Genomic DNA, 25160 nt, shown 5'->3' with positions numbered 1-25160 from the left:
TTCAAAAGAAGTTTTCAAAATGTTTCTCATGTAAGGACAAAGTTATGAATGAAATACCAAATAAATACTCAAATAAGTCCTAATTAGAAAGCTTGCATACTTCGGCTATATTATACGATATAGCTACTTACCTACGACAAAAATTTTTTTTTTTACAATTTATCATTCAAAAATCGAATCACAAAATCATCGTCGACCTCCGATAATGAATATGGCACAGAACGAATGGAAATACCCACCCTTTCCCCATTTAATGGTGAGACCAGTTTCGTATTATACCATTCGTGTCCGGAAACTTGTAAGTATGCAGTTCACCGTGAAATTTTGTATCGGGAATATATGGCACGGAAATATATAAATATGTAAATATAAATATATAAATATATTATAATATATATATATATATATATATAAATATATGAATATATATTAAAAACCGTCCAACCTCTTTGGGTCGTATAGTGCTGACATAAAATTCATATCTTAATAAAACACGGTTCTTGTCAATTTACACTTTACAGAAAGCTAGCAGCAATTAAATTTTGAAATTAGCCGATATACTGAATTATTTGTTAGATTAGGTTAGGTTTTGATTCTTGAATAAATTCATGATTTTTGCCAAAATCAGCTATGAAAATTTAATTATTGTTCTTATTGAATCTAGTAAAACTGGAGACCGTATAGTATATGGTTATTTCTTTCCGATAGAAAGGTCACGTCGAACTGTGCCACGGTGAAATGTTTTACGTACAATCTTCATGTAACCTATAACATTAACACATTTTTCTCCAGCACAACGACGCGACGTCCCTAGGCAAAGTGCCACTCTTAGGCAAACTAAGAGTGCCGTCAGGGAATTTCCACGAAAACTACTAAATAGCAGTTGCTTTAGGTACATGAAGGTCTGAGGTGCTGAAAAGTGTGGAGCCCTCTTATGAGGTTTTTAAACTAAGATTTTGGTAGGTACTTTGTAACGAAGCGACCGCATTGTCCACTTTATTAAAAACCGCCGCTGCTTCCAAAAATTGTAATGATCGTATTCGTCCCTTCATTTGCCGCCCCTAAGCAACGCATGACCTGGCTACCCCCACAGGACGGCACAGTTCCAACAAAACGTGAAAATAACTTAAATATAAAACTAATTCTATTTTTTAAATAAAAAAAAAATAGATACGCCATTGTATAACTACTATTGTGGTGTAGAAACCAGCGCCCATAGGCCAAAAAAGCGTTAAGCAGCTGACAGTGTTTAATTGATGGCTACGCCCGATGAGACGAGATAGCTGCCGCGATATTAATCGCACTTTCCTCTTCTTCTTCTAGTTACAAAAATATGCGACCAAGCTTTTGTGTGATGCCGCAATAGACAAATTTATTACTTAAAAAATCAGAGACAATTTAAAAAAAAGTAAGTATCTTGTCACTATTCAGTTTCCATTTAATTTTATTACAATAAAATAAGCACCATGTCAAATAATTCTTTACCCTTCAATCACAGTTTATTTACTATTTATTGACAGTTGTTATTTTAAAAATAATCAGAAAATTAGAACCCAAATCTTCTGAACTAGATTTTAATTCAATTCGGTTTTATGACAGAGGAAAATAACTCTAGTAAAAAAGTACTAAACTAAAAATAGCTATCGACAATCTTTTTCATTGAATTAGTCACATTTAATTTGGACTTTTGTATGTTTATCTTTATCAGATGGGAGCTTTCTCTCATCCCCAATTTTGTCCTCAATATTGGCAGCGTATGAAAACGCTAAGGAGTCAATCGCGAATGTTTTGATCGTTAGTACTGCTAGTAGTAAATATTTTATATATTTTCTTTGGCATCCGCGACACTATTGGCATCCAATGAGTCTGATATAAGCTACAGTTTTACAGGTGTATAAATTGACCATTTATCAGAACATTTGCGATTAAAAATCGTGCTTCATGGAAGTATACAAGATTGTTTAAAACAACAGAAGCGACGATCAATTTTGTTTTATTTTTTAACCATCCCAATAGGCCAAGAAGACCAATTATTGCAATAAGGATCTTATCACAGTCACACAGTCTTGCAAAAATAACATAATATGTAACAATACATTAGATTAGAGGATAAACCACGGAAGTCACGTTTGGACTTTTGTTCAGGAGAGTGATTTTTGCGTAAGTTAAATGTTTGAAACTCTATAACTTTTTTAATAACTATAATAATTAAGGTCTGTAAACGGTATCATTCATAATTAAATTTATTGTTGACCATATTATAGAAAGATAGAAAGACCAAATCATTAGAAGTAAGTCCTTATAAGTATATATTATTTTTATTTCCTGTGCATCATATTATTAATAATTATTTTATTATAAATACACGAAATATTTCAGTAAGTCTAAATATGAAAAGGAATTCTATTTTTTTTCTAAATTTACATAAGTACAAGATTTTTAATTTGAAATTTATTATTGCTCTAGAAAAAAATCAACGCAATGAGAATTATAAGTTTATATGGTAGGCCTCACTGGAAATCAAATTAAGAAACTCCAATATGAGAAAACAATGATTTACGCATTGGATTAAGAGGGTAACCATCTAGGATAATAGAGAACGAATATACATTGATAGTCTAGGTCCTAGGAAAATGATTTGAGTTACTCTATCTCCACCTGTCATGTATATGCTGCCAACTTACATGATGCTATAAACGTGTCAGAATGAAAAGATTTTAGTGCCACACTTCTTTAGTGGCATACAATGTCCTCTGTACCCGTGTACTGAAACTCTGCCGAAACAGATTAGGCAGAAGTATTCGGCGCCGTGGACAACTTGGCGATGGGACAAGTTTACGACGGACGACTGAGCGCCACATAGATGAGTGAAATGCGTGAAGAAATATAGGTACGTTACAGTTGAAAAACAAGTCTAATAATATAAAGTATATAATATCAATCTACCTATAGTAAAACAATATTCCCCAATATTATAAGTAATTTGTGCCAATTAAAGTTTAGTCGTTACTCGATATATTGAAAGTTTTGGGCCGTATAGTACTTACATAAAATTCATGTCTAAAGAAAACACGCTTCTTGTCGGTTTACAGGAAGCCAGCAGCAAACAAATGATGAAAATAGCCGATATACCTACTGTATTATTATTTGTTAAGTTTTTGAGTTGTGTTGATTGTATTGAAGTAAAGCCTTTCAGCTGTGGTGTTGGCGCTGAATGCTTCGCATTTCTTCGACGGAGCACAGGACGAACCAGTCAATCATCCAGAGACTGAAGATAAAGGAACGGCTCTCGACGATATGTCTGCGAAGAATTCTGCAATTTTTATGACATATTGTCAGGCGCGGACCGGACAACCCGAAGAGACTGGTAGTTTTGGGTAGCCTCCAGGGAAGGCGAAGCAGAGGAAGAGCGTCTGCGCGATGGAGCGACCAAGTGAAAGAGCTGACTGGGGGGCACCATCCATTCTGCCCTGAGAGAAGCGGAAGATCGAGAAGGATGGGAAGTCTTGGTCGCTCAAAGGATGGCGAAATTTAAATGTGGTCACGATCCTCAGCCATGAGTGCACGACCAAGAAGAGAGAGAAGTTAGGTTAGGTTTTCATTCTTGAATTCATGAGTATTACCAAAGTCAGCTATGAAAATTGAATCAATGTTCATATTGAATCTAATAAAATTGGAGACCGTATAGTATACAGTCATCTCTTTCCGATAGAAAGCTCACGGCGACTCTGCTACTGTGAAATGTTTTACGTACAATTTACATGTAACCCAGATGATGGCATCCATTCTATGGCGCCGAATTGTCCCGTTCCCTACCTTAAAGGAAAATAGTTGAAAAATACGTGTTTAAAGAATTTTCGAAAGTAACTGCACAAAAAACTAGCACAATCCATCAATAATGTCCCCAGTCATCACAATTTGCGCATTACGATACCAAAACATAATCATTCCACTTTTCACAAGTCGTAAAAAATTACAGTGATTTTATCCAAATGTAATAATATGTTTAAATAAATTATATACCGTTACGGTAAACTCTAAATAGCGTGACGCTAATTAATGCGAGTAGGTGCGCTTGTGTCATACCTGTCGGAGGCATACCTGGCGGCCGCAAAGCGCAACGGAAGCGGCGGTGCGTGAAGCCTCCGCGGGGATGTGACGTCACTTCCTTTTTAGCGGATGCTCTTCCGATCGGATCTCACGCCAGCTTCCGGTGTGTTTTTTTCCATCCTAATGCGACGTCGTTTATAGGATTGGCAGATTGGTTAAAAAAATACGCAGTAAGTAGTTTGAAACGCTTTTTCAGAAGTAATGACTACACTAGTTATTGCTTTTAAATGACTATCTTTTATTAAGACATTGCCCAGTTTCAAGTCCTGGGTCTGGCAAGTACACATATTATTTTTTAATTAATTTGTGTATGAGTCAGAGTATGGACCTAATAGGTTGAGCAAGTGGCTGACATCCATTTTTCGTAAAAAATATCTGTTAATACAAATCTCCATTCTGTGGAGGCCCATATGATCCTATTAGGATCGGACATGGTCGGAAAAAATAATCGATTTTTAAGTTTGTGGCCCTCCCACAAACTCTAGCAGTTCATAATTGCCACTGTCTTCAAAATTTACCCCGTTTACTACTTATAGCTTTTCTTCGCTTGAATTGGGGATCCTCCCACGCTTTTCCGGGTACACTCCACATACCCAGATACTCTACACTTTTAGTGTAGCGATAAACATCTGACCTGCAAATATAACGAAGGGTTGCTGCGCACCACAGAACAGATTAATAAATAGAATTCCGATTGGCTATTCCCTAATACACTACATTTTGACGCAGGGTTTTTAATCTGTGAGTGTCCTACAAAAATGAAGCACACATTATATACGTGCAATAGTGTGTTCAACCTTTAAATACACCAATATTGAATGAGCGTCAGGGTATAAACGAGAGCAGTTGTCAGAACGAAGGACAAGCGTATTTTTTACACGTGTTTAAGTGTATTCTATATTTTTTCACACTCGAGATCAATTATTGTCTGTTACACCCGTTAGGTATTTCAGTTCCCATTATTTTTGAATTCCTGGTAGTTACGCATGGCCTAACACTAACAGTATTATAATTAAGAACTTTAGAGTCCTTTTGTGTCTTCCGCGCTGTTTTGTCTTTTAGACTTGCCTTATCAGATTATCAAAGCAAATATTGCATGCCCGAAATGCCCCAAATGGTTCCTCCAATAAATTATACATGAAAGGATTCCAGTGGGACCAACCCATTGAGAAGGCTGTTCGACAGCCGGATCAGCTCCGGATCACGATTCTCAGTCATGAGGTTATTCTATTGACTTTAAGAGCATACTTTAGTGAAACGATTAATAATTTTCAACAATAGGTGGGACGACATTTCGGACTCGTTGCTAATCGGAGAGCGATAGTCGAGCTGTAAGCACGTCAATTTGTTTTGTGATGGCGTCGGAGGAATAGATTCTTAAATCGTGTAAAGATTACTAAAAAACGTAACTCATTTACTCGAAAAAGAAAACATGTTAATGGATAAATTATTATTATTACTAATATAACAATAAACATAACATTAAATGGACGCATGTTGAATTTATATGATAAATTATGTTTTGTTCTGCACGCGTCTTTTGCACAATCTGCGTGTCGCGTAGTCATGATTTTTTTAGACCATGCCTCAGCTGAAGTATAGCCTTCATAATTAATATTTTTCTTTACAAGCATAGGTCACCGCACGCGGTAGTGCGGCATCACTGCATCTACTCAAACAATATCCCCATGTCCAAACCGTCCTAGGATTATGACTTGCAGTAGCGTCTAGTGGTTGTCGTGTGTGTCGTGACTAAGTGTGTCACACAGTAGATGCCACCATCCATTGACCTAAGATGCACCATTTTTTTCAACTAACTACCGCATTCTTGCTCGCATTCGTTACTGTGGAGCACTCTGAACCGTACTTTTACAAAAAAATGATGGGATGAATTTTGAGTATGAGAGTAGATACGACGTTTTGTTTTCCTGACGATAATTATGTAAACAATATTTTGACGGTACCTACCGTTTCGTAGTTGTGTGAATAAACGGGCGATAAATGAATATCTCTTTGTATGATAATCTCTCTTAAAAAAAGTGTTGCCATCAACAACAGACTGGCGACATCTCGCAGTTATTTAAATGAAGTAATCCCCTTTCCTATTGCAGGTCGGAAAGTACAACACTAATGACCGTATATTGTGGCAAGAGCGGCAGATAGGTGCAGGTTACGGGCAGGGACTTCCGGTTGGCGGATATCCCATCCGGCGACCTCTCCCGCCAAACAAACGGAACCGACGGCCATTTCGATTCTCGAATTAATTAAGATGGCCGACCGGAAGGCGATGACACGGAAATGGGATCGGGCCGCGGGAGCGTTTCCGAAAATCGTAATCATTATAATTAAATTAAAATATTACGGTGGTGTCTGCAAATAACCATTAATTAGTTTGTTATTATAGGTACCTACGTTTTATAAGTATACTTATATGTAAATGAATCCTTGCTCGACTAATATTATCATCCATTAAGTAGCTATTTTTCTATGTTACAAATATTGAGAGGCAGTAAACACTACGTTAATAAATCTTCAAATTTTGTGGTGTTACATGCCGATATGAAAATTGGCTTACATGAGTGAAATACAAAACATTGTACGTTTTAGAAACACTTGTATTCATAATAAACAAACATCATTTGAATAAACCTATATCTGATTCATTAAAAACACACATGTATTTATGTGAATTTTAATTATTTATATAATACGTATAATTATCAAATTCACAAACAAGACATAAAAAATTTTGGTCGATCCTATATCGGAAAAATAAAAGCGGTAATTGTAGGTTTAATATTGTTGTTTTACCACTTATAAGGCTATTTGGTTTTTTTGGTTTATTTTGAAAGTCGATCGCTAAATAATATAAATTATTGCACATGTCGGGACTATTTACAAATAAAATATTACTCCGTGAGACATCTGCCCAATCGTGTATCAGATTCGTCAGACGTGTCACGCTTTGCTAAGTGACATTATGTAGAATCTGCGGTAGACATTTTCACGCGCCGGATTTTTAACTCAACCAACTACGAGTATCATTTGACTGTAGAATGGAAAAAGGACGTAAACCCTCAGTTTTAATTACATTTTTTGGGATAAATTTAGCTGGCAATTTCAAAAAAAAGAAGGAAGTGACATAGGGAAAAAACGACTTAACCATAATTTTTGTTGGTTTTTCTTTAATTAACCCAATAATTATTATCTGATTAGGAATATAAAAACCAAATTATTAATTATCATGCACTTCACAGCTATGTCTATTTTACAACGTTTTTCTTAAGTCGTATTCTTATTTGTCCGGTACAAATCTTGCAATCGATTTTTAAGTAACTTCCCGACTAGCTAGACATTTGAAACTTTTAGAATATATCAGAACACGATGCCAATGCATTTTTTATACTTTTAGCCATCTTTAAGTAGAATTGAATTCATTTCTAGTTAATTCTGTTTTTTATGAAAAGTTATTTCGATACCATTATTGGTTGCTAGGGGGTCCTAGCAACTAAATTATTAAATAATATATACGTGCGTTACTATGGAAATTAATATGAAAAGACATTTCATTATTCAGTATTTCTATCAAGTACATTTTTTTTGATCGTTTAAGCTAGTCAAGTCAAGTTTATATGATTCAATAGAAAATTTAAAAACGTTGTAGGATAAAAAGTTTTTTTATCTTGTAATTATTATACATTATATATATTACGTCCTTTTTCCTTTCTACAGCCGATATAATTTGTGATCGACAGTGATTATGTGAGAAATTAAACATACTCACGTAAGGATGGCGTACCTACATCATACATGAATGGTTTATCATTGTTAAATATTTGAAATGTGAAATTAATTCGATAAACATTGGAGTCATACATATCGATCCAATCAAATAACAAAGATTTTTCTTAGTTTATAAACTTTTAACTTTATAGTATCTTATTTACATTTATTTAAATAAATAAAGATTGTGAATGAATAATGCTTACGTGATTGTTTGCTATTACAACCCCTTATAGTAATACTACCCCCTCAAATTGCATCGTTAACTTGTTACCTATGATCGTTTACAAAAAAAAAATAAGCTGATACCAAGCCGCACTTGTATCATTGACAATTACGTTGATTGGCTTCTCAACCATAGAGATGCGGTGAGGATGGTAATCCACCTCCTACACCCTCATTTGAGGGTGCCTAGCAACCCCCTTGTTAAGATCCCCACGTCTACGGGCGGGTGATATTACCAAATAAATAATTAGCCAGATTTTTGGGCATACAATGATTGATTTGTTGTGAGGCACGACGCATAAATTTATAATTATTAGGTAATATGTTTTACTCCGTAAAATTGTTTATATTGCGGCATTGTTGGCCAAAGCGCCACTTGTTACAATGAAAATTGAAAAACAATGAACAACATAAATTATGAAAACCTGTTTAATATTGAAAAAAATATAACGATCTATTTATTAATTCTATTATATTTAATGATGACTATAATATATAAATAATTACAAGATTTAAGAATGTAAGATTCTTTAATTAAAAATATAATTAATCTTAGAAAAAAAATCTATTCCCTTAAGGGCGGACGTGCTCAGCGTGGGTAAAAATGGAACTTTTATTCTATTTTCAAAGCATGATCCTGGACATTCCTTTAACGTTGTAGATAATCTATTTATATAATTTTGAAGCCTTATTATCCTTTATATTTATTTTAAACATTTGATGACTGCATAAAGTATTTTTATTACATAAAATAGTATTCTTTTAAACCTCTCGCTCTAATGTTTTAGAATATTATAGTCATGTTTCAGTACATGCATGTGCAGTGGTGTTAAGATTTTTTGCATTTATTAATTTTTAAACGCATTTATAAAACCATCAGTAAAATTTATGTCGACACTATTATAGTGAAATATTTACGATAAAAAATTATATTGATAATCTCTGTGATCCCAAATTTGACAAGAATTAGGCATTTTATTATTCAAAAAATGGCCAAGATTAACACATTTGAAGATAATACTAAAGATACTAATTATAAGCTATGTTTTTTACCATTCAAGTGTGATAAACATCTTACGAATAATGATTGCTTTATAATAATTATTGACCTAAGAATAAGGTAGTGTTTTTTTGAAATACGCCATTTCTTTTGGCATTCCCCAGTGGTTAAGCTACAACATACGGCAGTAGCCATAAATTGACAAACTAAAACTGAAGGAGGGAGTAAGAACATGTTAACGCGCGTGTTTAAACATGTACCTAACCGAAAAAAAAAATCTTTTTTTTAAAACGGTAATTGACTAATCCCTTCTCTCGCCCTGAATAAATTTGCGAAATGTATACCTTCGCAATATTATAATGAGGACTCACCACAGCGAAAGCGGCGGGGTGATCACTGAAGCCTTAATCTGACAAACGACCAATTATCTAATGAGGCTGGCCGCCCGATCAAAATATTTTCAATTTTTTGCTTAGGGCGCAATTGATATTGATACAGGTGAACAATAGCATGGTAATTAGTTACATACAACATGTGTGTTATTATTAATAAATATAGTTGATGTAAACAATAAACAAAATAATTTTGTTTTTTTTTTAAATATCGAACTGTTTAAACCTCCATTGTAATAGGTTTGTCAATTTAATATTTTATGTTTCCTGTTATATTATATAACGTAGTAAAATCCTTAATATGTAAATAACATATTACAGCAGAATGGCATTGGATATCATATGCTTAATATAATCTAACTGTTTTTAAAATGCGTGCAAATTACGGTTACTTGTAAATTGTACGTACTTATTACATTTCACCGTAGCACAGTTCGCCGTGAGCTTTCTTATCATAATTATAGTGTAAAAATCGTAAAACTCTTCATAATATATATTTAATTATAAAGGGAAAAACAGTGATTCTTAAACATTACATATGTACAATTATCCAGCCGAAAGACTCAGCCGGCTCTCACATCAAAACTCGTCCGCCTGCAACGTGTCGAATACGTCGATGTGACGTCATCGTTGTTCACAAAACACACGTTAACAAATGGAGCTCCGCAGATTGGTCTAATGCGACTGGTTCGTTTGAAAAAAACATCTGCTGTTGCAATCGACGCATGCTTCTCGAGCTGTGAGTCGAAAACGCCAGGACGCATACAAACACCTACGAATTGGTCATTCCTATACCGGATCGCCGCATCTATTGATGTGCAGCAGCTATTGCTGTCAGCCAGTCCCCAGGTAACTATAACATTTAGTTATTTCTTCTATATCCATGTCTGCTTTTTTGGTGGTTTATATAGCTACCATCGTGCGCCTTCAAAAAACTCTGTCGCTCACCAATTACAATATTGAGTTTTTCCACATACCCCATATACACCCAGTGTGTAATATTTAGAAGGATTCTAGCACGCCGGAAACCGGTTGACTATATGCGCATACGCAATACGTTTTAAGTGTTTTATTGTATATAAGTAAGTGTCTCCATAATAATATATTGTAAATAATAAACGGAAAAAATGGTGATTCTTAAACATTACAAGTTAGGTACAATTATCCAGCCGAACGACTAAACATTACATAATTGAAAACATAATTGTGCGTATTAATTACATAAATACAGCTTTTTGACGATTTGCAATGCAGGTGATTTTTTACACATTACTTTTTATCATAATTGAAGATTCATTCCTCCATAATTTGGTGATTTTTGGATGAAAGTTCCTATTCATTTTTTAATTCTTACACTGTCAACGAAAGTCTGCGCTCCAAACTGAACAAGCCTGGGGCAGTCTGCCCTGCTTGCACACACCTTATTACACCGCTGCTCATGAACTACGTGAAATAATAGTATTCCAATACATAACCTGCGTATTTATTCTATACACAATACTGCTTTTGGCCGCTACGGCAGCTATCTAGGGTAGGTGTTTATATAAATATTAGCACTTATTGTAACAATTATAATAAGTCAGTTGTAATTAAAAGTGCTATGTTTCAACAGCACCTCTTTTGTCTATGCTAAATTTTAAAGCGAGATAGACAGTTTTGATTGTTTAGACGGCTAACTTATTATAATTGTTATAATAAGTGCCAATACTTCGATACAAACCTACACTAGATTGTCTTGAGTATAGAATAGATGCGCTGGTATGTTTAAATCACAATAGTGTCTCATATGCATCAATGATACAGTATTGTGTGGTAACAATAGGTATCTACCTAGTTGGATAAAAAAAATGCAATTTTCGTGTTGTTGGAAACTTTTGGTTTAAAAATATAAAATTTATCTTTAAGCTTTCCTGAAAACCAATCGTAATAGATTCTAAATCACGTTAAGTACTGAAGGTTTAACGGTATAAATGTTTTAAAGTACCTACTCGTTACCTATATGTCTTATTATCGACCCCACATGTAATGGCATTACTCGTTTTTCACTTCGTGAGACACCACTGCTTAAACACAATATTCTTTTTCGAAATTTACTCCTCAATCATTTAAATAGATTATTGATGGAAATGAAATTCAAAAAAAAATCTGGCAATCAACAATATCGCCAACATATTCTGTCAAAAACCGCAAGCAGTTCAACATATTTTAGTTTAGATTAACGCTAATAGTCAATAAGTAGGTAACATATTAAATCTACAGATATTGCTAAGATATGCCTTTAAATAAAATTTGTGATTTGCGAATGATATTGTTTTTTTTAACTACTACACATAGTTATATTGAGTATAACAAATCTAAATTCAAGACGTTCACAACATGAGATTTACATTATAACAATTAATATTACCCTCACAAGAGAGAAGAGAATATATATAATAATAATAAAAAAAACATACTTACGTACATTTTTTTACAGAAAAATAAAATTTTTAAGACAAAAAACGTACAATTTTACACAGAAAAATAAAATTTCGAATACAAATTAATATATACTTACCTAGTACGTCACAGAAAATGTCTACGTCTTTGGAGAGTGCATTGATTAGTCTTGCACCCTTCGCTAATGGTGCCTGATAGACTTGACACGAGGAAATGGTTCCGATCCAGAATAAATTATGGCTGCGACCACGTAGGTAATTTAGAGGCGCCTGTAAATATAAATTCTTTAGGATACTAGGATTGGAAACCATCCCTCGCGCAAACAGGCAGAAATGTTTCAAGAGAAGAAGTAGTGACCTACGAGATTCAAGAGAGTGAAAAGTATGCATGCCTTTTCTACAAGGCAGTCGGAAAATAATCATTTGATGAATTAACGCATTTCCTAAAAATTTCAAGGGAATCGTAAAATTTGTATAACATATGTAGGTATACGTGATGGCTATACCTAAACAATTTGTAGCCACCGTTTCTAATGAATATTAGGTTTTTGTATCTACCAATTCATCCATAAAGTCATGGAATACAAAAAATTCATGAAAATTGCTTTAGTCAGCAATGGTTTTTCATATTGAAAATAACTCAGATCTGTCAGAAAAAATCAAGTAGGTGAGTACCAAAATCTTAAAACTTTAAATTACGATTTATCACATAGTATTTTTATCGGAAGGGGTCTTTAAACTTATTACCTAGTCTCTCAAGAGGGCCTTGAAACTTGTACATAAAACAGCCAATGCCTCTAGTTATAATCAAAACACTTTTATTATTTATTTACTTATATTTTAATTAACAACAGTTTTACTACATCGATGTGCAGAATCAAATAAAAATAATGAAGGTAAATATGCACATAATTAATACTTATGCTACATTTTAGATCCGAAAAAGTGCATCGTGGGAAATTGGCTTAAATCCGTTGCCCGACGCCGTTCGATAGCGACGCCCGCTCAAGGCAACGGTTTAACGGCCGTCGTTATAAGGCTAATGTGGCAAATTTATTATGCCCTGGCAATTCTACGGGCAGCCAATGTTCTGCAGAAAAATACGCCAAGGTGGAAATAGGAAGAGTGAGGGTTCGCCCGGAAAATGGGCGGTCACGTGTTTTATCGGGGATAGGTTGGGGCAAACCAATCGTGAGGTGCTTGTAATAAGTAGATACCAACGTTTTATATTGGTAGAGTATAAATAAGCACGATGACTGAAATGATGCAGAGTAATAAAAGTAATGCATAGTTTCCCTTAAGGGGGGACATGCTCAGTGTACGTCAAAATGGAGCTTTTATGCTATTTTCAAAGCATGATCCTGCACATTCCTTAAACTTTGTAGATAATCTATTTACATAATTTTGAAGCCTTATTATCCTTTATATTTATTTTAAACATTTGATGACTGCATAAAGTATTTTTATTACATAAAATAGTATTCTTTTAAACTTTTCGCTCTAATGTTTTAGAATATTATAGTTATATTTCAGTACATGCATGTGCAGTGGTGTTAAGATTTTTTGCATTTATTAATTTTTAAACGCATTTATAAAACCATCAGTAAAATTTATGTCGACACTATTATAGTGAAATATTTACGATAAAAAATTATATTGATAATCTCTGTGATCCCAAATTTGACAAAAATTAGGCATTTTATTATTCAAAAAAAATTATTATAGTTTCTAGATTTTTTTTTTCTTCAAATCAATGAGATTTTGTGCTATACCTAATAGGTATAACAGAAATGAAGATCTTTAGAAATCGCAAACAAACGTTTTAATTTTATTAGTAGTAAGCATGGACCACAGAATAGATTAATAAATATAATCCAGATAGGCTATACACTACATTTTGAAGCAGAGTTTTGAATATGTGAGTGTCCCACGAAAAAGAAACACACATTATAGAAATGGAATTATGTATGTTGCAACCTTCAAATACACTTATATTGAATGGGCATCAGTGCAAAAACCGAGAGCAGTTATCAGAACGAAAAACAAGCTTAGAATGACCCATATTCTTCTTTACTCTAGATCGGTTGCATGTTTCTCCACACCCGTTAGGTATTTCAGTTTTCATTAATTCTGTTCCCTGGTATAGACTATAGATATATTAAAAAGCTTATATTATATAATGGTATTAAATGTCAGCAATTTATTAATGAATAAAGACACACATTAATGAAAACTTACACATGTCACAAAATCACATCGGTAAAACACGTTCGCTATTTTCCTATAGTCACATTTGTTTAATTTAAATAGGTAGATACTGTGTATTCTTATGTACGTTATTGAACTGGAAGATTTAATAATTCTTGGTTTCATTATTTGGTGGGATTTAGGTAATTACAGTTTTCTCAGTGAAAAATGATGTATGGTCAGTTTTCTAGCTTTATATATTACGTTATATTCACATAGAAAATACATATATTGAAAATCTTTCATGTAATATCTACGTGCGACAATGAACGATCAGATCAGACTTCGTTGCGGATTGAGTCGGGTTGTGTAGCTTGGTCACAGTAGATATGATACGAGATCTTGTATCAATAATAGTAATGTCTGCCTTCCCTTTCAATTTAAAACAACTTAAATGATTTTCTTGTGATAGTATCGTTTACAACCGTAAGGCACCGTTAGTGTCAACCGGAATTTGAATTTCATCCATAACATTTTGTAGTGGGGGTAATAAAATCGCGCCACAAAACCTTTGTACATTTCAATTCGCAGAACCCCGTCATCGGCCAGAGAACACCTGCAAAACATAAGCCAATCTTTAAAGTGAGAGTGTTGACCAATTTATTTGTACAATTTCAAAAAATAATTATCGATAATAATTAGTATTGATTTTTTTAAGGCGGAGAGAGAGGACAGGATGAACAGTAAGTCTCTCTCTGATGCCTCTGTATATATTATACTCCATACTCAAAAATTTCGCACTCTGAGCTTAGTGATAGCCACCAGGCCTGAAGCCTATAACTACGAGTGCTTACTACGAGTTCTTGCGAACTATCGCACTCACAAGTGGTTATCGAGATAGTTATTATGATTGTTAGTGTTTGTGTGTGTCTTTAAATCATGCTGCGTCAGAATATTAAAGCAAACATTGAATGCCACAGATAAATGCAGTAATCCATTCGATTAATGCACCAGTCACGAGGTCTTGACGACGATGAAGAAGAAGTAATATTGCATTATCTTAAATATTTTGTATTTTTTTTCGTTTCTGAGGGGGGGTCTAACCACACGTCTTCGGTGTCGTGGCTAGCGAGGCCACATCATTAAATCATTGACACGCTGATAATTTCAATACTATTCAAGGTTTCGCATTTTGTCAGATGGCGCTGTATAACTCTGTCTCAGTTTTTAAATTCACACAACCGTTGCAAACCAATGATTGCATTGATTCTTGAAGAATTATATTGCAAAACATATTACTTAATATAAATATAGATAGTGCCAGGGACCCCTATTCCTTCGTTCAAGTATTTTATATACATGGATTATTGATTCAAATTAAGTTAAATCAACAGACAATAGGCAATATAATAATATGTAAGTATACAAAATATTATCTATTAAATATTTAGCCATATAATTTTAGTCGATTTCAAGAATTGTTAATACTTAACACATTGCAATAGGTATCTGCTACTATATTTTTTTCAAAATGGACATGGCATGGTAAAAGTTATCGCTTTCTCAAGTGGACGTATTTCTGCAAACAAGATCCAATCCACACGTGTATCATGTTGAGTAAATTCAATATTTGAGGGATGATTGATTTAAAAAATATGATTTGTGATTATTTAATTTAAACATCTAATGGGATACTTTAATAAAATCAAATAATCACACATCATTTTAAATCAATCCTAACTCAAATATTGAATCTTCTCAACATGTTACACGTGTGGGTTGGATCTTTTTTGCAGAAATACGTCCAAGTGATCTATGGTCTCTATAATTATTATCAAGTAATTATTACCTGTTTAATTTTACGCTGTCTTTACCTCAATAAACAATACAATGTGTATGTGAGAGAAAGGTAAAACGGAAACTTAACATTCAAATTATTAAGGTAAAATGAATACTTATTCTGATTCTTCGTCAGGACCTCATGACTAAAGATTGTGACCGCATGAATCGGCTGTCTAACAGTCTTCTCCACGGATTGACCCCACTATTATAGACATTCTACGACACGTGAAATCTGACGCGGTCGAGACAAATGGATACGTTTGATCCTATTAATTATAACCGTTAAGCCACTCGAATTCTATAATAACTTGTGGATATGAAAACTGGCAAAAACTCGTCGGTGAACATATTTCATTATTATACCGCCAGATCACGTGTTGAATATCTGGGTATGGGGAATGTACATGAAAAAGTGCGATATTCTACGATTGAAGCGACTTGAATTTAATAGTAAACATAGGAGTCAGTGGCACTTGCTGGGGTTTGTTAACACATCCCCTCCTGTCGCTTCAATATCAATAAAAATAACAATTAATAAAAAAATATTATGGATTTTTTTTCAAAATGGATCCCCAAAACGATTTTTCTGTGTGCGCACTTGGTGGAAATAGTTATTATTATTTATTTCGACAAGGCGTCCAGTATAAATGTTCACCATTTTAGTGGAAGGAAAATAAGTAAGTACCTACCTATTATGAGAGGAAGTTATGGATGACAGGTTAGAGCTACTTAAAATTCTATAATAAGGGAATTTTTAAATATTGTAAACGTATCAAATACATTTAAGTCAATTTTTATTCAGGATTCTGAGTGCTTGAATAAATTTTACCCGTTTTGGTAACGACCTTATAAAAAATGTTTAAAATATAAAAGCATATAAACAAGCCCACATAAGAATATTGATGTAATAATTATGAAAGAATGGTTCCCATTTGAATAATAATGGCGATGCAGTTTGCAGGATTGCAGAAAAGGGTTGCCAATAAAATGAAATAAATAAATAATTCGGAGCTCGGCCATTAGCGATTGTGGCGTCGTCATGTCAGGCCGCATCAGCTTCGCCGGCCATCAAACTGCATGTTATTTATATGACACGAGATTATCAACAGAAAACCCCTTTAGCTTGTTTATCAAAAGCCAATACTATCGTAATTGTGGAAATGTAACACTGATTTGACAGGGTTTTTTGAGACGAGTTTTTTTATGGAATTATTTATTTAAAAATAATATTAGGGCCATAAAAATGCAGCGGTGATTTTATCTATCGCAGAAAATGACATTATTAATAGACGACGCACTCAATACAGTAGCTAGCAAGTAAATTCGCGCATTCGCATGTATAGGTAGACGTCACGCAATTTCCATTATGCGATATCACGCATCGGGAATTTATAGCAATATGACCTTTATTGTAAGAGCGTCAGAGCAGTGTTTCTAATGTCAATGTTCATTTGAGCGAACCCGTTCGAACCGAACCATTCGGTAGACCCAACAAAAAGCATCAGGAATTTATAGCAATATCACCTTTATTGTAATGGCGTTAGAACAGATTATGCCATTCGGCAGACCCGACAATAAAGTGAGTGTCATTTTCTTTTCCAGATGATTCGTCCATATTAATGTCATTGATCGCAGATAATTCAACGGATTCGCTAAAAAAAATTAAAGTAGACTTCGAAATATCTCAAACCTTTCCTACAAGTATTATTGCGGACGTGAAGATCTCTTCACAATGCCCATATTGTTTTAGCTTTGATTTTACATTTACCTTTCTTCTATAGGGAAATAACTCAAAATATCATGTTCTAAGATAATGGCGTTCGAAATGTTTCCACAATATCTCATTTCAATGTTAAAGCCTTGATTTATTAACTAAATGTGTTTATTTTTTTATTTAGTTCAAATGAACTAACAGTGCACAACGAAATTTTACAGTTTAACAAATAAACAACTCGGGCATTCCTTCTTCTTTTTTTTTCTTTCGACCATCTCCGATCCTAATAAAATCATATGGCCTCCACAGAATGGTGGTTTGTATTAACAGATTTTGTTTTTACGAGAAATGGACGTCACTCACTTGCCCAACCTACTAGGTTCATACTCTGACTCATACACAATTTTAAAAAACAATATGCGTACTTGTCAGACCCAGGGTTCGAACCTGGGACCCACTATGCTATAGGCCGACGCTTAAGCCGCGCGGCCATCGTAGGTTGCATTCTAGTATATTATAATTAATGCCAGAAAGGGTAATTCGATTTTATGACCCGTTGAAGAAATTTTTGTCAGCAAAACGATTAAAGTTAGGTCCAAAAACTTTAAAATTAACCAACGTAACGATGTAAATATACAAACTAAATGTAATCTTAATTATGATGAGATTAATGAGATATAGGTACCTAATAGTAATTTAAATAAAGGTTAAAATTAGGTAAAAGTAAAAAATTAATTCTCCATTTTTTAAATTCACAACAGTTAGGTACTCTTTGGAATGTTAAAATTGGACTAAATATCAAATTTACTATAAATTTAATCAATGGTGAAGGTAGTTCAGTACTTATCTTCTTCCATGGCGCTACATCCCGGGGTAGGAATTGGCCTCCTCCATCACCGCTCTCCACTCACTCCGGTCTCTCGCCACACTTTCCCAGTTACCGGGTCTTCCTATATGAAGCCAGTCCATTTCTACGGCGTCAGCCCATCTCCTTCTTGGTCGGCCTCTGGGTCTCTTCCGTTGGGGTAGCCACTTCATCATGATCCTTGGCGCCCTAACTTCAGGCATTCTCTCCACATGTCCCGCCCATCATAGTCTTTGGGACTTCTAGTATCTTATGATTGTTTGCTGTTCAATCAGCTCTTCCAACTTGTGGTTCATTTTTATTCTGTAGTACCCATTTTCCAATGTGGGTCCAAAGATTTTTCGGAGTATTTTGCGCTAGAAGACAGCTAATTTATTTTCCTCATTTTGAGTTAAGCACCAAGTCTCACAGCCATAAGTGACCACTGGCCTTATAATTGTTTTATTATTATTAGAAGTTTACTTCTTCGGCCTAGAATTTTTGAATTTTCGTTCAGTACTTATACTCAATTATAATAATATTATAATTGAATCTAAAACCCTGTCAGAACTACCAGTGTCTTTATTTTTATGCACAAATTAATATCAATGTGTAAGTGATGGAGAGAAGCCCTTTTGCTTTTAACCTACTTATATTAATTATGATTTAAAAATTCTATCCTTGCTCTTGGAAAATAAACACAATGAATATTTTTGTCCCAGCATGATGAAAAATCACGGTTAGGAAATCACTTAATATTATGTATTTTTACAATCTGTATGTTTGCATCGATGGATCACTTCGACACATACATGTACATTTAATAAATATATCAAATAAAGAGATAAAGACAGATTGAAAATTATTAGAAATATACAATAAAGTTCATTGAACATTTTAGGGTTAATGTGAGTAAAAGAAGCGGCGCGAAATATTAAGTAAAATCACTCCACAGGACAACAGGCCAGATGAAAAGATCGAATTGAGCACAATCAATTTCATAAGATGTGACACTCTGCCGTTTTGCATGTCTCCTAATATCATTTTGTTTAGTGATGTCCCACGAGTTGTTGGGAACGGTTCGCATGATCCAGTTAATAATATGAATGCGATATTGTTAAAATTTCTCACTACTATTTATTATTTTTTTTTAATCTCAATGTTAGGTTTATTAGATTTATATAACAGACATACATATACCATTTTGATTGCAAAAATAAAAAAAATAGTATGACAATTCCATTATAACTCAATTAAAATATAATAATCAGAAACCGATCAGCAGATAAATTATTAATAATAAAACTTCTGGAAATTTTGGAATGCAATAGTTATATACCTATTTAGTATATAATAGTGAGGAATCTGCCATTCCACCATTGCTAGAACAGATGATAATCATGGCTTCAGTGTTTTTGAAGAAAGAAGTACTGCTTTGACATCCATTCGATTTCTCTATTTCGTTTTTATTACTGACATTGCCGAAAAAGTCTTCTCACATGAATAGGTAGTTGAAAATGTAGAAGATAATTTAATGTACCTATTTGTAATTATTAAAATTGTTGTAATTTGAATGTCAAAAGGCAACTCGATCAGGTTTTTTTTATTCTAGAGTATTAATTTTGCATAGATTGGTGACTTCCATAAACGGATTACTTGTTTTGAATGAAGATTTGCTTGGAATTTTTGGTATAATACCCATGCATTTTAAAAAAGGGGGACAGCTGTCAGACAAAAATGCACGTGCATAATCTTTCGATCAATACTTAATGCATGCTCATACTTTTGAATTTGAATTAAATGTAGTTTGTGCCAGTGGCGCACCCAGGATTTAATATTGGGGGGGCCCAAGGAGGAAAATGTAAATTAGTCCTATAGGCTCTTTTCTTCTTCACAGCCTAATTTCTCGTTTATCGGTATTTTGTCTATTGCACTCGGTGTAACTACACAATGGTCCCCACATTCTGAAACGGGCCCTCAGTCTAGGATATTTGGCGGCCCCCTACCTACCGCCAAGATTAAAGGCAGTGTGAAACACTACATAAACGTTTTTCAAATTGTGTTTTAGTTTAAATTAAGGGTACTTATACAGTGAATTATTGGCAATTTTTAATACATCTACTTTAATAATGGAGCTGTCTAGTATCGACACATAATAATCAAAAAATATATTATACAATTATATTATAACTAATTGAAAATGTTCATGGCCATGAAGTATAATAGTGGACACCGAGAATTTTTTGACAGTTCCATTAGGGATTGGGTTTCTAAAAAACCTGACATTAGTGTTTCGAAATTTTTGTATTAGAAATTAAAATCTAAGAAATTTTTCTAAAAAGGGTGCTGGAGAATTATTACAAATCATTTTTTTGGCGTGTTTTTATTATATTTATATAAGCCCAAAGGTATAGTTTATTGGCTTTCAATTTCAATGTTTAAGACATTCTGATAATTTTCATTTTTGGGGGGTGCCAGGGCCCCTTGCCCCCCCCCCCCCTGGGTGTGCCACTGGTTTGTGCAGTCTACATCGTACAAATTTGCGCTCATTGATATATACAATATTCTATACGATCACAAGACGACACTTTCCATGAAAACGTAAACAATATAGTTACACGTTACACTTGGTTTTTAACCAGAACATTTCGTCAGATGAATAGGTACAATAAAAACATGGTAATTTGTCCAAGTTTGTGTAAGTATTTATTTATACTTATAAAAAATATGAAAAGATTTATTTTGGTCTTGACTGTGTATTTTAATGAAATATTGCAATGCACTATCTATACAGATTTCAATTTAAGCTACTTACCTTTCACTTTCTACAGCTTTTACTCACGTATATCATCATCAGCCTGAATCCATCTACTGCTGGACGAAAGTCTCTCCAAGCTGATTCCACTTATCTTGGTCCTATGCGTTGCGTTGCCACGTACTTCCGCAAAACTTTATCATTTCATCGATCCAGCAAGCTCTAGGTCTACCTTGCGGAAGTTTTGTACCTCTCGGGTACCACTGAATGACTACATTTGTCCAACGATTATCTCTTCTTCGAGCTATGTGTCCATTTGAGGCTTTTAACGAACTCTATCACATCGCAAACCCTTGTCTGCATCCTTATCCACTCATTCCTCTTTTTGTTCTTTCGCGTTATGCCCAGCATGCACCTCTGCATACCACGTTTTGCTACTCTAAGTTTCTATTTAATGTAAAGTTATTTATTACCTACAAATTATCGAAGTCGAATAATATGCTTTTTTTTTAAACTTCTGATTATTAAAATTTAAGATGATTGAACGAACCGGTTGATAGTGTATCTTAAAATACATCACTGTCGACCGGTAAACAATCGGCAAATGGCCCTCTCCGATCGCCGCAAAGACGCTCGCAAGGCGTTTTATGGGCCGTTCCGGCATTATTTACGGCTGTAAATGTCACCTGGATTGAGGATAAATTAAGGCCCAACGGCCGAAGACAGGGCAGGTGAGATTTCCGTGACGTCCTGCCATCTGTGGCCGCTTCAATTAAATATTTTGAAATCGACGTGAATTTATGAGCGAGTGTTATGACAGAGGTTCTTGGAATTGATCTCTTGATATCATCTGGGTGGTGTTATGTCGGTTTGTTATTCGAAAAAGATATTTGAATGCATGTAATATGTTATAAAGTTATATCTAATTAGACGTTTTTCGGCTATAGTAGATTAAACCGTAAACAACAACTTACAACACCTGCTAAATGATACCACAGTTAGAAAACCAGAAGAGTGATACAACATAATATTGTAGGTAGGTACGGTAACCATTTTTGAAATCAGAAATACGAAATATCTGCTATCTGAATATAATATATGATGAAAATGTCATAAACTTTCACTTAAAAAGGTAAAAATTTCAGAAAAATAGTGTTGTATTGTGTTTTCCTCCTAATTGAAAAAAATCCGTTTGGAAACAAATCGTTCACCTTCAAAAAAAAAATCTCATGGTTGCTCAACGTTTCCAACTCAAATTTTGAGAAATAAATAAAAATGTAAAATTGAATAACATATTAATTAACAACATAATATTAAATCATAATAATTATTGAGCACTATTTCTATTAAAAATTCTCATCTTCACTAGATACTAAATTAAAACATAAAATTATTAAGGCGATACATCAGTAAAACGGCAAATAATTTTCAACTAAGTATAAGCGCGACGAAATTTTGGTCTCGCTACCATTCGAAGAGAGAATGTCGAGTTGGGAACACGTAAATTTGTTTCGTGATGGCGACGGGGTATTAATTCTTAATCGTGTAATGATGACTAAAAACGTTACCCATTTACTTTAAGAAAAAAACATGTCGATGAATGTATTATTATTGTTACTAATAGAACAATAAATAGAATATTAAATGGACGCATGTTGGATTTATACGACAAATTATATTTCTTTTGGCATGCGTCATTTGCACCCGCAAACCACAATCCGCGCATCGCCTAGCCACGATCTTTTTAGACCGTGCCTCAACTGAGATATAGCCTTAATGTTATCAATAATAATTATTATAAGATTACAGTTTAAACTCAAACCAACATTTCGGTAATCATACTTAATGATGCACAACACGTGTGCGAGACACCTATCGTGAATCAATATTTCTATGAAGTAGCACACATTGTCATTTTATTTTCTGACGTTCAAACAATGTAATGTAAGTAAAGACTGTATAGTTTGATGACCGTACTATTCTGTTGATATGATTTACTTATTTACTTTTCCCTGTTACGCTCCAGCTTTGGAGTATTGGGCATGCACAAGGTCGCACTACTTCCCTTGGTCTATCGTCACGTCTTGCATTATGTGATACCTGCAGCACCTAGGTTGATTTTGTAGCACAGCTAAAATTTAATCCTGTGCGACCATTTCATTTTTATTTTATTCGTTAATTTTCATATGAAAATAACTCCAGTAGCGGATTCGAAAGCTATTTTTGCCACGTTTTTCTCAGCTCGTATTCTTGTTTGTCCGGTGGTTGTTTATCCAGTACAAATCTTGCAATCGATTTTTAACTAACTTCCCGACTAGCTAGACATTTGAAATTTTAGAATATATCAGAACACGATGCCAATGCATTTTTTTAGAAATACTTTTAGCCATCTTTAAGTAGAATTGAATTCATTTTCAGTTAATTCTATTTTGTATGAAAAGTTATTTCGGAAGAAATCCGTAATCCAATCCACTATTATTGGTTGCTAAGGGAATGGTCCTAGCATTAAAATTATTAATATATACGTGCGTTACTATAGAAATCAAAATGAGATTTCAGTATTCTATATTTGTTTGTTTGTTGCAAAATAGCAAAAAAATGATTTGTTGACAATTGCCTTATTTGTCCTAAATTATTAATACATAGAATTATTAAGTTTATATGATTCAACAGAAAATTTAAAAACGTGGTATATAAAAGTTATTTTTATCTTCTAATTATTATCTTTTATTCTAATCAATTGTTTGGGTATTCTTTCTGGTTTGACAAAAAAAGTTCGGACTTCTAAATGTCCCTTGTTCTCGAAAATAACAGATGGATGGTCACCATACTTATAACCGATGTGTAACTAAATCAAATCATGAATAGAAAATCTTTCTATAATCAGGTTTACTAATTACGTACCTACATTCGTACATAACATGTTATCTTTAAAACAATCACACTGAACTGCCCAACATTAATTATATAATTTCAGGTAGATATGAGATATAATTATAATTTTGCATTGTTTACTGGTTCGTATCGTGATAGTGAGCGATTCTGAGGTAAGGTCCATCGGGCGAGGATACAGAGGATACGCCAAGAGACACGCTTCACGGTACAACCTCCACGCGTAACAGAATTCGATTCATATAATGATTTTGGTTATTCTTCAAGTATTTTATCTATATTATGTATATCTGTACGTTTATAATTAATTAAAAATAATATAAACTATAATTGTTGTAATATCATATGTATTTATATAAAATAAAGTAGTATTTATTCATTTAAAAAGGTAAGAAATTCGTATTAATGTTTGTGTTATATGAATTATTATGTGAAAAGGTTTTTAGATGCCTAACATGACGTGACACGTAGTGTGCCGCTTGCGGCTATGCCACAGCGTCAAATCCATTTCCGGCCTGCTCCTGATCAGGTTGGCCAACCTGGTAATGATAATCAACGTGTCATAAAACGGAAGTTATGACTGTCGCTCGCGTTTGAATTATTTTAATGTTGGCAAGTCGTCGGGCATCGGTGGGTTGTTTCCTGTTTGTACCTAGTAATACTTTGTCTAGGTATTTTTTTATATTTTTGGATTGTGATTTGGAGATTTTGATATTACTGTAGGTACGAAAATACAACGAACGGGATAACAAATTATTAAATTTATTTACTTATTAGAAATTCCAGTTTTATTAAATAGGTTGAATCAAATGATTCTTCTGCTTCGGCCATATCCGCTCATTAGTTGGAGCATATGGACACCACGCGTCGCCTCCAAGAATCTCTGTCGCTCGCCAGTCTTCTTGCGCCGTTCCAGGTCATTCCCGTAGCTCTGCCGTATATACTCTATAGATAGTATTTAGCAGCCTTCCAGGAGGC

General features: G+C 33.9%; 2 protein-coding genes across 2 annotated transcripts in view; both read left to right on the top strand.

Annotated features, from left to right (window-relative positions):
- Positions 1-25160, top strand: part of LOC147066447 (uncharacterized) — a 1147709-nt gene that overhangs the window by 546544 nt on the left and 576005 nt on the right. The window lies entirely within an intron of this gene.
- Positions 15704-25160, top strand: part of LOC147066446 (uncharacterized) — a 594497-nt gene continuing 585040 nt past the window's right edge. Inside the window, exon 1 of the mRNA XM_085955409.1 lies at positions 15704-15943. Within this exon, the coding sequence (XP_085811535.1) occupies positions 15899-15943 (45 nt within the window). The 5' untranslated portion in view covers positions 15704-15898. The remainder of the gene's footprint in view (positions 15944-25160) is intronic.

The sequence above is a fragment of the Rhyacophila brunnea genome, unplaced genomic scaffold (assembly GCF_057557595.1).
Source record: "Rhyacophila brunnea isolate RB1 unplaced genomic scaffold, BYU_Rbru_1.0 scaffold_5, whole genome shotgun sequence".
NCBI classification, from domain to species: domain Eukaryota; kingdom Metazoa; phylum Arthropoda; class Insecta; order Trichoptera; family Rhyacophilidae; genus Rhyacophila; species Rhyacophila brunnea.
The sequence above is the reverse complement of the archived record's forward strand: the minus strand, read 5'-3'. Positions and strand labels throughout refer to the sequence as shown.